The sequence below is a fragment of the Hevea brasiliensis genome, chromosome 17, assembly GCF_030052815.1.
Source record: "Hevea brasiliensis isolate MT/VB/25A 57/8 chromosome 17, ASM3005281v1, whole genome shotgun sequence".
NCBI lineage: Eukaryota > Viridiplantae > Streptophyta > Magnoliopsida > Malpighiales > Euphorbiaceae > Hevea > Hevea brasiliensis.
The window spans coordinates 21,787,666-21,802,048 of NC_079509.1; the positions used below are offsets into that span (position 1 = coordinate 21,787,666).

Consider the following 14,383-nt stretch of genomic DNA (forward strand, 5'->3'; position numbering starts at 1 on the left):
CTAGAATAATGGTAATATATAACTAATTTTAAAATTAATATATTAAAGAATTAGTATAATTTGTAGTCATAAATTTCACACAATCATTATAGAGATAATATTATTTTTTTAATATATTGAATATTTTATTTAACGTCTCTCATACTTAAAATTTTGACTTTGTTCTTAATAAAATAGCTTAAAAAAAAGATGTTTCCAAAAGAAAAATCAAATCAAATATACAAAATGAAAAGTACGAAAATATCCAAAGAATATCTGGAACAATGAAGTTTGGAAATGTCTAGGTACGGACATTCACAGGAAATATGCCTTCTCTCTCTGCGACCCATCTCCTTCTCGCCTGTGTATAATCCCTCCAGTCAACACGGACGGCTAAACGACCTAACCCCAAAAGCTTCTCCCTCTCTATCTTACTCCCTCTCCTTCCAATAAAAACCCTAAGTCATCCCTTTCCCTTACCAATTCAATTTCAGTTTCAATTTTTTTTATCCGAATTCCTCTTTCCCTGTTTATTGTCAATTTCTTGTACAAGAAATGTCATCGGAGATTGAGGTGGTGGAGGAGGTTCAATTTAATAATGGGGAATCGGCATCTGTTAATGGAGCCAATGGGATCGCTAATGGTGGTGTAGTTGGCGAGGAGAGTTTGAGGAACGATGTTTACACCGCCGCTGCTTATGGGGATTTGGAGAAGCTTCAGAGATTGGTGGAGACTGAGGGTTGCTCTGTTTCCGAGCCTGATAGCCTCGGATACTACGCGTTACAGTGGGCCGCTTTGAATAATCGGACTGCCGCTGCTCAGTATATCATCGAGGTATCTTTTTCTCCATAAAATGTAGTTTTTTTTTTTTTTTATGGCTTCTTCATTTATGGCCTCTTTTTTCTTTTTCAATTGGTCTTTATAGTGAGTATTTTGTGTTATCATTCGTTCTGCTACTGAGGATTTTCTCTCTCTCTTTGTTTGATGTTTGGATATTGATTGGTTTATTGTATTGGGTTTGCCCTGTTTTATACTGTTATGTTTTGACTATTTATTGGATTCAATTTGACAACTATGCTTGAATTAGATTGAAATTTAATGTACTGGCTAAATTTTCATCCACCAAACCTCTACTTTGATCTGCACTATCCTAAAACTTGTAATATAAAAGCCTTAAACTTTAACTTGGTGCACATGAAAATGCTTTCTTACCTAGATAGTCGGTTTACAGGTTATGTGATTAAGTTTCACCCTCCATCTGTTAACTTTGACTTTTGAAAAGGCGGTATCCTTAATTTCTAAGGTAAAACTTCCTAAACAGCTATTTAATGAACAAAAAGGTCTTAACTTATTTTTGCTACTTTACCGGTTATCAAGTTGATGTGACTGACATTACCAAAAAAAAAATCTCTCTCCCTCTCCTACTCCTAGTCACATTCTCTCTCTTTCTCTACTCTCTCAACCTTCTCTCACTACCTGACCAAGCTCAACTTTCATACCGAGTTGGCCTCTATGACTAACATCATGAGTTGTGTATGGAACTGCTCTGTCTGCTTTGACAGAGTGGTGAATGAATTGTCGAAGAAGACCAAGTCAGGGATGTAGATGTTGAAGTAAAGACCTGAAGTGATGGATGACATCACCCCCCACTGCCACAATGCATTGGTGCTTAAGCCCTAAGGCATGGATGAGGAGAAGATTGGGATTGGTTCAGCTGGGGCGTTAGGTTTGTGTAGAGGACGAAAAAGAAAGAAAAAAAAGCTCTCTTCTCATAGCCTTTTTTTTTTTTTTTTTCTGCAGTCGGTTTTGCTTGGTTTATAGGTGGTGATGATGGCTGGAATCAGGCGGAGAATGGAGAGCTTGATGATGGACATTGAAGATCCAGCAGAGCCACATCAGCTTGGTAATTGGGAAACCAACGAAAATATGTTATAGGAGTTTTGTTGTTCACTAAATCGATGTTTATAGAGTTTTATATTATGCAGTGCTATTACAAGGGTCAAAGTTGAGGGAGATTGGTCAAATTTAACTCTTTGTAACCTGTAAACCGACAATCTCAGTTAACAAGGATTTTCATGTGACCAAATTGAAATTTAGGGAAATTTATTAGAAAGGCAGCTGTTAGCTGCCACTTATTTTGCATTTATTTAGGGCATTTGTTTAGGAATTTTTGTGTGCATATTTGTTCTTACCTTTTGTTGTATGATTCTGATACAATTTTGGTAGTTTAGCTTAATTAGGAACCTATTTGTTAGCTGTAATTTTTTATATATATCTTTGATTTCTGGGGTAATAAACATCAGAATTTTTATTCCAAAATTTCTTAGTTCTTTTACATGGTATCAGAGCCATGGCTGATGAAAAGAAAAATGAGAGTTCTGGATCAGGGAAGAAAACTTCTAGTTCTTACACAATGACAACCTGTAACTTGATTACCCAAGTTCAGTTGAAGGGCGGGAATTACGAAGAATGGGCGCGAGCTATGTGGATTGCATTGCGGGCCAAAAAGAAATATAGTTTTATTGATGGATTTGTTAAGCAACTAGCAGATGAATCACTGGAACTCGAAGATTGGTGGGCGGTTAACTCTATGCTGGTTTCTTGGGTGTTTAACATCATTGAACCGACGCTTCGCTCGATCATCTCTCACATGGAGAACGTAAAGGATCTGTGGGAGGATATTAAACAGAGGTTCTTGATTGGGAATGGTCCACGAATGCAGCAACTGAGATCGGATCCTGCGAATTGTAGGCAGGAAGGTCAACCGATCGTGTCCTATTTCGGAAGACTCAAAACGTTATGGGATGAAATAAACAACTATGATCAGATACCAATGTGTATCTGTGCAGGCTGCAGATGCAATCTTACCATTGAATTGGAAAGAAAGCGTGAAGAAGAGAGAGTTCATCAGTTTTTGATGGGCTTGGATGAAGAAGGAAACGGAACAGTGCGCTCTAATATTTTGAGCACTGAACCCTTGCCCAATTTGAATCGTGCCTATGCTATGGTTATTCAGCAAGAGCGGGTGCGAACTATGACACGACCCAAGGAAGAAAGAGGCAATCCTATGAGTTTTGCAATTCGAGCAGGAAGTCGAAATTTAGGGGGGGATAAAGACAAATCCTCAATTTGTTCTAATTGCAACCGAGAGGGACATGATGCTGAAAGTTGTTTCCAGCTGATAGGTTATCCAGAATGTTGGGGTAATAGACCACGTGGAACTTGGAGGTGGTCAAAAGCGTGGCAATGGAGCAGACGTAGCAAGGAGGAGTTGCTCGTGTCAACACCACACAAGCAACTAGAGTTGATGGTGGGCGTGGAATTGTGATCGAAAGGGTCTTAGTGGATTAAATGAAGAAGCGGGCTACTTTGTTGGGCATGTTGAATTCTTGTCGAATGGTGGCAATGAGAGGTGAGGATATTTCCTTGGATTATTGACACAGAGCTTCCCATCATATGACAGAACGTTGGCATTTTTGAGTGAATTGCGTGACATTGTGCCATGCTCGGGTTACCTAATGGAAAAAGACCTAGGCGGTGAAAGAAGGAACTGTGTTGCTTGGAGGAGACTTGAAATTGCAACGAGTCCTTTATGTGCCAAATTTGAATTGCAATCTGATCTCTGTATCACAACTATTTAATGATTCAAATTTGGTTATTCAACTCACTAACAAAATTTGTGCTATACAGGATTTAAATTCGAGGAACCTGATTGAAGCGGGTGAGCAACAAGGGAGTGACATCGGTACATGCTTGCAAGGTAACTGATGTGGGGTCTTTTGAGCTTTGTCATCAGAGAATGGGTCATCCTTCTTATAAGATGGTAGAGTTAATTCCAGAAGCTAGTAGCGTAGTTAGGAAAACTAATAAAACTTGTGAAGTTTGTTTTAGAGCAAAGCAAACAAGAGAGATTTTCTTTTTTAGTGACAATAAAGCTGATGGTTGTTTTGAATTGATACATTGTGATTTGTGGGGACCTTATAGAGTCCCAACTTCTTGTGGAGCAATTTACTTCTTAACAATTGTTGATGATTACTCTCGTGCTATTTGGATATATTTGCTGAATGGAAAACAAGAAGTAGCTTGTGTTCTTAAGAAATTTGTTGTGATGGTTAAACGCCAATTTGAAAAAAATGTGAAAATTGTCAGTGATAAGTGAATTTATGTGCTTGAAAGAATATTTTGATGAACAAGGGATGTTGCATCAGACTTCTTGTGTAGGAACACCTCAATAAAATGGCCGAGTGGAAAGAAAACATCGCCATATTCTTAATGTGGCAAGAGCCTTGCGTTTCCAAGCAAATTTATCCATAGAATTTTGGGGAGAATGTGTACTTGCAACCGGGTATTTGATTAATAGGACTCCATCTATGTTATTAAATTGTAAAACCCCATATGAGATGCTCTTTGGGAAAGTACTTTCTTACAAACACGTTCGGATTTTCGGTTGTTTGTGCTATGCGCATAATCTGAATCGGGATAAAGATAAATTTGGTGGTAGAAGTCGTAGGTGTGTTTTTGTTGGGTATCCATTTGAAAAGAAGGGATGGAGATTGTATGATTTGGAAACTAAAGAATACTTTGTATCAAGAGACGTGGTATTCGCTGAAACGGAATTTACATATGCAAATGAGAAAACAATGGGTGATGAACTCATTAAAAATGGAGTTGAGGAGTTGGGTGATGAAGTTGATGGTTTAGAGAACAACTTAGGAAAGGAGCACGATGAAAGTGTGGGTAGAGAAAGTGAGGTGAATCCTGAAACGTAAGAATTGATCCATGAAAACAGTGAGGGAGTGGATAGAGGTGAAGTTGTTGAAGAGCAACTAGGTAGGGGACAAAGGGCCAAGCAACCTAGTGTTCGTTTGAAGGATTATGTGACAAACGCCATCAAAACAAGCCCCTCGGTATGCTCACTTTCCCAATCTGATTCCTCAGGTACGCCTTACTCTATAGCACATTATGTGGGTTATGATAAATTCTCTGCACAACACCGATGCTTTTTGGCAGCCATTACTATAGGATATGAACCAAGCTCTTATGCAGAAGCAGTTAAGGATGAATGGTGGAGAGGGGCTGTGAGAAAAGAAATACAGGCTTTGGAGGATAATGGTATATGGACATGTGAAAATCTGCCATTTGGGAAGAAAGCAATAGGAAGCAAGTGGGTATACAAAATTAAATACAATTCTGATGGAAGTGTTGAACGATACAAGGCGTGGTTAGTGATATTGGGAAATAATCAAGTTGAAGGCATAGATTATCAGGAGACTTTTGCTCCTACAAAATGGTTGCACCTTTCTTGCAAAGAATTGGGAATTCCATCAGATGGATGTCCAAAATGCTTTCTTATACGGTGATTTGGAGGAAGAGGTTTACATGAAGATGCCGCTTGGATTTGCTTCTCAATCACCAGGGAAGGTTTGTAAACTCCGGAAATTTCTATACGGTTTGCGGCAAGCACCTAGATGTTGGTTTGCGAAATTGGCTGCATCTTTGAAAGCTTATGGATTTCAGCAATCATATTCAGATTACTCTTTATTCACTTTTCAAGCTAGGACTGTTCAATTGAATATGCTTATTTATGTGGATGACCTTATTATCTCCAGCAATGATGTTTCCGCTGTACGAAAATTCAAGAACTATTTGAGTCGTTGCTTTCATATGAAAGACTTGGGGAAGCTGAAATTTTTCTTAGGGATTGAAGTAACTCGAATGGTATTTTCTTGTGTCAACGTAAGTATGCGTTGGATGTAATTTCAGAAGTTGGATTACTGGGTTGTAAGCCGGCTAAAACTCCTTTTGAACAAAATCACCCTTACCGAGAGTGATGATGTGGATGACCCTGCTCAGTATAGGCGTCTGGTGGGACGGCTTATTTATCTAACAATAACTCGGCCCGAGTTGTCTTATTGTCTGCATATCCTTGCTCAGTTCATGCAACAACCGAAGAAAGCTCATTGGGAGGCAGCTGTTGGAGTTGTGCATTATTTGAAAGAAAATTCAGGTCAGGGTATACTACTGCATGCCAATTGTGATCTCAAATTGTCTGCTTACTGTGATTCTGATTGGGCTAGCTGTCCTTTGACGAGATGGTCTTTAACTGGTTATTTTGTTCTTTTGGATGAATCCCCTATCTCGTGGAAGACTAAAAAGCAACAGACAGTGTCTCGTTCATTTGCTGAAGCTGAATATCGGTCTATGAGTACTACAACTTGTGAACTTAAATGGTTGAAAGGATTATTGAATTCTCTTGGTGTGGCGCATACTGAACCTATGAATTTGTATTGTGATAGTCAGGCAGCTCTGCATATAGCTGCTAATCCTGTCTATCATGAACGTACCAAGCATATTGAAGTGGACTGTCATTTTATCCGTGATGAGATATTGAATGGTAACATTCGAACAGATTATGTACGTAGTTCAATGCAACCTGCGGATATCTTCACAAAGGCGTTGGGAAAGGATCAGTTTGACTTTCTTCTTCGCAAGTTGGGCATTCGAGATCTCCATGCTCCAACTTGAGGGGGGTATTGGAAAGGCAGCTGTTAGCTGCCACTTATTTTGCATTTATTTAGGGCATTTGTTTAGGAATTTTTGTGTACATATCTGTTCTTACCTTTTGTTGTATGATTCTGATACAATTTTGGTAGTTTAGCTTGATTAGGAACCTATTTGTTAGCTGTAATTTTTTATATATATCTTTGATTTCTGGGGCAATAAACATCAGAATTCTTAGTCTAAAATTTCTTGGTTCTTTTACAGAATTCATGTTACAAATTGAAATTCAAGGATGGTCTCAACATAGGGCCCAAAGTTTAGGGACGATGGATAAAATTTACCCTAATACACTTTGGAGGTCTTTTAGTGGTAGATTGAAGTATCTTAGTGAGTTTGAATCACTGATAGCTGAATTAGATTTAAGGAGTAATATATTTACATGGTTTATTATGATTGACTGGTGATGAAAGGTTGAGTGCCAGAAATTGAGGAGAATGAGGTTAGCTGATTGCTTCTTACATAGGCAACTCAGTTCACCCTGCTTAATATTTGTCTACAAAATGTAGTTATTGATTAAGAGACTATTTAATTTAATGATTTTAGGATTTTATACTGAGGTAAATTTTTTTTTATCTTTAATCTATATTTTAGTAGTTTGAGGAGCTCTATGTTAACTGATTTATCATGGGGTATTCTTAATTGCCAGCATGGAGGAGATGTAAATGCAGTGGATCATACTGGGCAGACAGCATTGCACTGGAGTGCTGTTCGGGGTGCAATCCAAGTTGCAGAGCTTTTACTCCAAGAGGGTGCTCAGGTAGCGGCTGCAGATATGTATGGTTATCAGGTCAGTATAAATCAAAGGAGAGCCAACCATGGTGTTCTTTGATCATGGTTGCTAAGTTAAAACTTAGGAATGTGTTGCAAATATTACCTCTCCTAAATTTGATACTTGTACCACAAACTGGACCACAAATGCATTGACTTGGATAGTACATGCATTGACCTGGATCATGGGTCATTTTGTTTCAACATTTTACTTTTCTGGGGTGACTACATCCAGAAGAACTTAGATTGTACTTGCATTGCTTGATGATGTACCAAAACAATTGTTAAGGTACATAATCAGTGAATAATTGCAATTTATCCCAAATCTTTAGAAATGTTCTGCACACTAGTGCTCATACAAGCATATACTATCTACCAACTTTTGCTGCTTTCATTTTTGGCCTTGTCTTCTAAATCAAAGTGATGCAATCACACGCAAAAGTGAATTTGAGAAACTAGGATGATAAACTAAGAACAATCAACTACAAATTCAAGCATTTGTTGGATATAAGTAGTTCAATCCAGGCAAGATGATAAACATGAAAAGTAAACAGCAATCTAGACCAGAAAATGAACAAGTCATTCATAATTTCATTATTTCTGTTGTATTCATTTTATTTTGCAATAAAATTGCAGAATATTAATTACTGTAGTTAGTAATTCTTTTTGCCTGTGTTGTGATAACAAAGTACTGATTATTAATTTCGCATAATTGCAGACAACACATGTTGCAGCTCAATATGGTCAGACAGCTTTCCTCTATCACATTGTCTCAAAATGGAATGGTGACCCCGATGTTCCTGATAATGATGGAAGAAGCCCTTTACACTGGTACATGATAACTTCCACTGCACCTTTACCATATTGTTGAAAAGACTATAATGCTTTTTTTAATTATTTGTTTTCTTGCTGGATTTACACTGTTTAATTATTTATGTTCAATTGTGATTATTAAAATTGAAAACAATGCACCTAGTTTGTGAATGCTATCTATTAATTTTTATGATTGTGCATTTAGGTCCTTTAATTTATTATATTTCTTTGTACATTTTGAATATGTGAAAGTGTTCTATATAAAGTTGCTCGCTCTTAATCCATTATTTATTTTTGATAGCTCTACCTGACATTCATTTTTGTTTTGTAGTCTTGTTATTTGAATGCATTTATTGGTGAACTGTTTATTACCATGTAAGCTGGGCGGTAAAGCTTCATGTTGTCATTACAAGAGACAGTTTAAATCTGAGTCACACCTTGGATGAATTGATCAAGAGCTTACCTGAGATATATAGCCCAGCTGCTGAAAGAAAAGGATAAAAAGAGATTAATAGCGTTTAGGTTTTCTAATGATGATGATTTTTAGGTTCCTTCTATCGTAGTGGATCATTTCTACATTCTGGACCTTGGGATGTATTTCATGGTCTGTTATTTGCCAAAATATGTAATTGTCATAAATATATTTTGTATTATCTAATTTCATTTCTTTTTCATTGTTTTGTTGCATTAAATAGTTGCTAAACTAAATGACTTTTCATATTGTCCTTAGTCAATGATTAAGGTAATGATTCTTTTAACTTGTTCATTTGTTTCTTTTTGGAGAATTTTAGGGCTGCTTATAAAGGTTTTGCTGATTGTATACGACTTTTATTGTTTCTGGACGCTTATAGAGGACGCCAGGATAAAGAGGGTATATGCTTTTTGATTTCTCAATACCAGTTTATTTAGCCTATATTGGTGAGGGGAATAAAAATACTTGTGTGGATATATGACAAATTTCATCCTACTTCATCCTTTTGTCATATCTGTTTGTCAGGTTGCACTCCTCTTCATTGGGCTGCAATTAGGGGTAACTTGGAGGCATGCACAGTATTAGTACAGGCAGGCAAGAAAGAAGACTTAATGGTGACTGATAACACTGGTCTTACACCAGCCCAGCTGGCTTCTGACAAGAATCACAGACAAGTTGCTTTTTTCCTTGTAGGTGCTCCATAACCAAAATACTTTAAATTGGTTAGTAAAATTGCTCAGACAATTTTATTTATTTATTTTTTTTTTGTTGGGGGCCGCCGGGAGGGGGGGGGGGTGTGGTTTGTATATTTTCTTGTTTCAGTTTTTTAGGGCTATTATAGTTAGTTTTAATGTTTATTTGATGGATACATTATGTCTTAGTCAAAACACTCTTGTACTTTCTTTTATACTTTATTGAAAATAATTTCCTCGTGGCTAAATTAAAATAGTCAACAATTTGATTGGTGTGATGATTAGAAGCAAGTTATCTTATGCCTTAAATTGTTTGTTCCAAGACATATCTTAGAACATGTTGAATTGGAAGATGCAACATAATAGCTGGACTTACATAGAAAAGGTGCTTGTATTACCGTCTCATTTGATTCTTTCTTTTATGTTGCATTCAGTCTATGTTGCTTGAACTCAAGTACAGGTATTGAATATGGGTCCATATCTGGGGAGGCACCCATTTTCCAAAATTTTCATAGATCTCCCTGTAATTTTAAGTATCATACTATCAAAGTATGGTATCCATGTCCGAGTGTCCTTATATGACCCTTTTTCAATAAAGTGAAGAGTCAAAGAAAGTAACTATGCATTTAGTTTTGTGAAGTTATGCTGTTTCCAAGTAACTTCTATTCTCTTTCGGAATCCACCACCATTATTTCCTGGTGGGTTATATGGGTAAAGTAATTTGTGGTAAGAAGTGCAAAGTGCAAAATAACTTACTATTTTGTGTACAGTGAAGCCTGAGGCAACTCATATTTTTAGTGGTCTTAGTATGATGTTCTCATTTTGGTTTTCCATGTATTTTTAGAGAAATTTGAAACGTTCTTATGAAAATTGCTAAAGCATAACCTTGTATAAATTCCATGTCTAACTAAATATGATAATACAGGGAAATGCTAGGAGGTTGCTTGACAAACGTTGTGATGGGAACAGCCGCCTGGGACATCTCTCAAAGTTGGGACTTGCTCCTGTACTTTGGTCTATGATACTACTACTCTTGGTGACCTATATTCATTCTGTCATAATGGGTATTTGTTCTTATCCCTTCACTACAGAGTTCCTCACCTTTAATCATCAAGATTGCACTTCCCATATGTTTTCTTTATTTATTTGTTATTATTTATTTATTTGTTATTATTTTTTAAAATGAATTTTTAATTGCAATTTTTTATTTATTTTAATTATTATCGCCACAGATTCTAATCTACCAAGGCTAACAGCAGGCTTTGGCCTTCTTGCTTGGTTGGGTGTTTTCCTAGCAACTGCTGGACTTGTTATGTTTTATAGATGTAGCAGGTATGCTCTACAGCGCACTTTCACACTCTGTTTGGAAGGAAATGTATTTCAATTATGTGAAAGTTGGATACATTTTGACGTGGCGTGAAGCTCAAATAGAAACACACTCCATGCACAAGAGGAAAAATGAGGAGAGAAACCTTTGCTAAATTTTTATTAATAATAATCTGTCTCCTAAATTACATGTAAATAAGAGTATTTATGGTATTTTTTAGACTCCTAAACCTAATAGGAATGTAAAACTACTAAATCAGAATTTTAGATAAACTAAAATACAATAAGAAAATATAAACTAAATAGGAAAACTAAATTCTAAGTCCTAAATAGAGTAGGAGACTTTCTAATTAATTCTAATATAATCTCTATAGCTCTGGAAGTCTTCCCAAGATGTCCTAGATAAATTAGGACTATTGGACATTAAAATTAGTTAAAAAAGAAAAAAAAACGTTCTGTCTTGTTGTCCAAGCCCCGCATCACATTTCCTCCACTTAATGTATCTGCCCCATACTGGATGCAGTTTCCTTCCTTTCTACCGAATGTGTTCAGATGTATTTACACGCACTAGAAATGGAAATAATTATTTAAACATTCTAAAGTGTGCTCTAAACAGTTTCACTGTATTGGGTCAATAATACGATGAAATTTGACTGGATACACACTGAAACGCGCCTATGCGGATATTATAACATTGATGAGAGAAAAATGAAGTTTTCCAATTTTTTTATTGCTGCATTTTTTTTCCCATTATACATGAAACATGTTAATCTCATTTGATGTGACTTCTTTCTCTGTCTCTCTCCCCTTCTTTTTTTATTCCTTTTTTTTTTTCTGCAGGAAGGATCCAGGTTTCATTAGAATGAATGTGCATGATCCACAAAGCATGAAAGATGATGTGCGTTTCGTTCTTCTTATACTGAGCATGTTTTGTAGTTTTGTTCATTCCCTCACGATCCAAACTCTTCACCTCCAAGCTCCAACAGCCACCTACACAAAGAAGGGCATTCATTTGCATTTATTTCTTTATCAAATTGTCCATACAAGACATTTTTAATTTCTTTTATTCATTTCTTTTGTCCAATCCGTGCTGGTCTTTTCATGTTCCCTTACAGAAAAGGGGGCAAGAAGGCATTGTATGTTCTCTAATTACTTATCAATGCTTTTATATTATTATTATGCTAGGAACCTCTTTTGAAGATCGAGATAAATAATCCTGCTTTGCTAGCTGGAAATTGGACTCAACTCTGTGCAACATGCAAGGTACTGCATATTTTGATCTTTGAGCCTTGTAGCGTATTTATAGCTAATCTTATGATGCATTGTTCTTCCTGTTTCAGGGTTATTTTTGCTTTCCTTACATCGATTTTTCATTTTTCTATGACCAGATTGTTAGACCACTTCGTGCAAAGCACTGTTCCACCTGCGACCGTTGTGTTGAACAATTTGATCATCATTGCCCTTGGGTATCTAATTGCATTGGCAAGGTGTGTATGCAGTGTTGAATGATCGTATCTAATTGCATTGACAAGGTGCATATCCATTGTTGAATGCATGATCAATTCATTTGAACCAACGTATTCCACTTGATATTTTACGAGGAGAATATATAATTTATCTTTCCAAAGTATGAATTCAACCTGATAAGTTGATGGTCAACATCCTATTGATGATCCCTAGCTATTTGGAATTCCTTTGAAATAATTATCTATGAAAGTATGGCTGGAGGGTTACATTAATTGTTTTATCACGTATGACCTGAGATTTCCTAGGTCAAACTATGCCATTTTACTTTCATACTTCTTATCAAAGATTGATATTGTTATCACGTTGTTAATCACTATGGCTTTTCTCCTGCTTGTGATGCAGAAAAACAAATGGGATTTCTTTGCGTTTCTTGTTCTAGAAGTTTTGGCAATGTTGATTGCTGGTGCAGTGGCTCTTACAAGTATGTGCCTAATTGTTTTCTTGAATTCAAGCCTCCTTTAACTATTTTTATTTTTATTTTCCCCCTAAATTTTTTGGTAGTACTTGTCTTTTTGCTAATGGAAAATAATTTGGTGAGTGTAGGAGTTCTAACTGATCCTGCAGCTCCCTCTACATTTGGAGCGTGGATAAACCATGTTGGGACACATCATATTGGTGCTATTTCCTTTCTGTTTGTGGATTTTTCCCTGTTCTTTGGTGTGGCAGTATTAACTGTTGTGCAAGCTTCTCAGGTAAGGCTAGAATCTTCTATTAATATTGTATGCTTAGGGCTGTCAGTGGTATTTGTCCTGTACCAGTCATTACAGAAGTAATCTATTCATCAGGATTAGTTGTGCATCTGCACTTGCATATTTGATGTGATGGAGCATTTTTCTGGCTTATCTAGCTCTAATCAAGGTTCTAGGTGTTGAGTTGTCTTTTTAATGTGTCATGTTCTGGTTTTCCTGTGATTGATTTTTGCAAGTGGTGATTGTGCACATTCTAGGTGAAAAAAAGATATATGCATCAATTTATATATTGAGAAATATCAATCAAGGACTTTTTTGTTACTGAACTTTCATTTTGTTGGGTATTTGTTCCATTTGTTGTCAAGTTGTGCATTACATATCAACTTGAAAATGATTTGCATTATTGCTTCCACACCTGCTGAATCCTTTATTCTACTGGCACAGATATCTCGCAATATAACAACAAATGAAATGGCAAATGCAATGCGTTATAGCTATCTTAGAGGCCCAGGTGGTCGCTTTAGAAACCCATATGATCATGGCATCAGAAAGAATTGTTCAGATTTCTTGATATTGGGCTACAATGAAGATGTGGAGTATATTGAAGATTCTGCTCATTCTGAGGGGATTGGATTGATGCAAATGGCAAGGAATTCAAACTCACAAAATGGGGATGCCCATTCTCATCACATCAATGGCAATGGCCATGTTGCCATTAATGTAAATTCGGACACTAAGGAGCATCAGGGTCATCACCATTCTTCCCATTGCTGCCATAATAACCACAAACATAACCATCACCATAACTATAACCATAGCCATGGAAAATCCAAAACGGATAGCATTCCCCTGGGTTTGGGTCTTGGTCTTGGACGGAGCACTGCTCGTACTGTTGCGGCTTCATGATGATTAGTCAATGAGTGGTGGAAGCTGAAACTGATGTGTGTATCATAGCTCATCTGATTAGCTTTTGTAATTTAATTGGTTGTTGCTCTTTTTGGCCCCAAAGGCGTTTAATCTTGTACAAATTTTACTCTTTTAGAAGGTTATAGTGGCCGTCAGTGTTTATGGCAGATTCGGCATTCAGTCGTGAAAATTTAGGAAAATCGGGTAAAACGACAGTGAGCCCCTGCCCTTCTTCCTCTTGGCAGCTATGTTCTTTGTATTTGTTTATTTCTGTGGATGTTGTTTCTCTGCTTGCTATTGCTTGCCATCCAATTTGGATATGAAATTTCATATTGGAAACTTGAAATTTTTACCCCTGGATGGTGCCCCTTTGTTGGTTTCTTGATATTATATAATATGAATGGCTAATCATGTGGCTCTTCACAATCTTCTATTGGTGTGTGGCTCCTCTCTTGTTGTTGTAGATTCTTTTACCAGGATTGAGGGATTGAGACTTAAACTTGGCCGTACCAGTTAGATAAGTAATGTGCCTTCAGTTAGAAGACCAAGTCAGGTTAATGGTGGATGGGACATTGCAATTACAAAGGTTTCATGTTTGGATTGCTCATTGAAATTGAAAATAGTTATAATTGACTGACTTGATACAGGGG

General features: G+C 36.7%; 1 protein-coding gene across 2 annotated transcripts; it reads left to right on the forward strand.

Moving 5' to 3' along the window:
* The first annotated feature begins 260 nt into the window (after window positions 1–260).
* On the forward strand, window positions 261–14,087 carry LOC110642652 (protein S-acyltransferase 24). 2 transcript variants are annotated; one of them, XM_058139835.1, is made up of 14 exons: window positions 674–813; window positions 1,780–1,882; window positions 7,187–7,327; window positions 8,027–8,139; window positions 8,913–8,992; window positions 9,119–9,282; window positions 10,211–10,349; window positions 10,518–10,617; window positions 11,452–11,509; window positions 11,797–11,874; window positions 12,000–12,098; window positions 12,481–12,559; window positions 12,682–12,830; window positions 13,272–14,087. In XM_058139835.1, the coding sequence occupies exons 3-14, from the start codon at window positions 7,313–7,315 to the stop codon at window positions 13,731–13,733; spliced, it is 1,536 nt and encodes a 511-aa protein (XP_057995818.1). In that variant the 5' UTR covers window positions 674–813; window positions 1,780–1,882; window positions 7,187–7,312; the 3' UTR covers window positions 13,734–14,087. The 2 variants fall into 2 exon arrangements, with proteins under 2 accessions (XP_021650449.2, XP_057995818.1); XM_021794757.2 differs by lacking the exon at window positions 1,780–1,882 and having other exon boundaries at window positions 261–813.
* Window positions 14,088–14,383: the final 296 nt, after the last annotated feature.

Coding starts and splice junctions, on each gene's coding strand:
- LOC110642652 (XM_021794757.2), top strand. CDS start 535: ATGTCATCGGAGATTGAGGTGGTGGAGGAGGTTCAATTTAATAATGGG. Junction 8,140..8,912: donor GGAAGAAGCCCTTTACACTG/GTACATGATAAC, acceptor GGAGAATTTTAG/GGCTGCTTATAAAGGTTTTG. Junction 9,283..10,210: donor GACAAGTTGCTTTTTTCCTT/GTAGGTGCTCCA, acceptor ATGATAATACAG/GGAAATGCTAGGAGGTTGCT.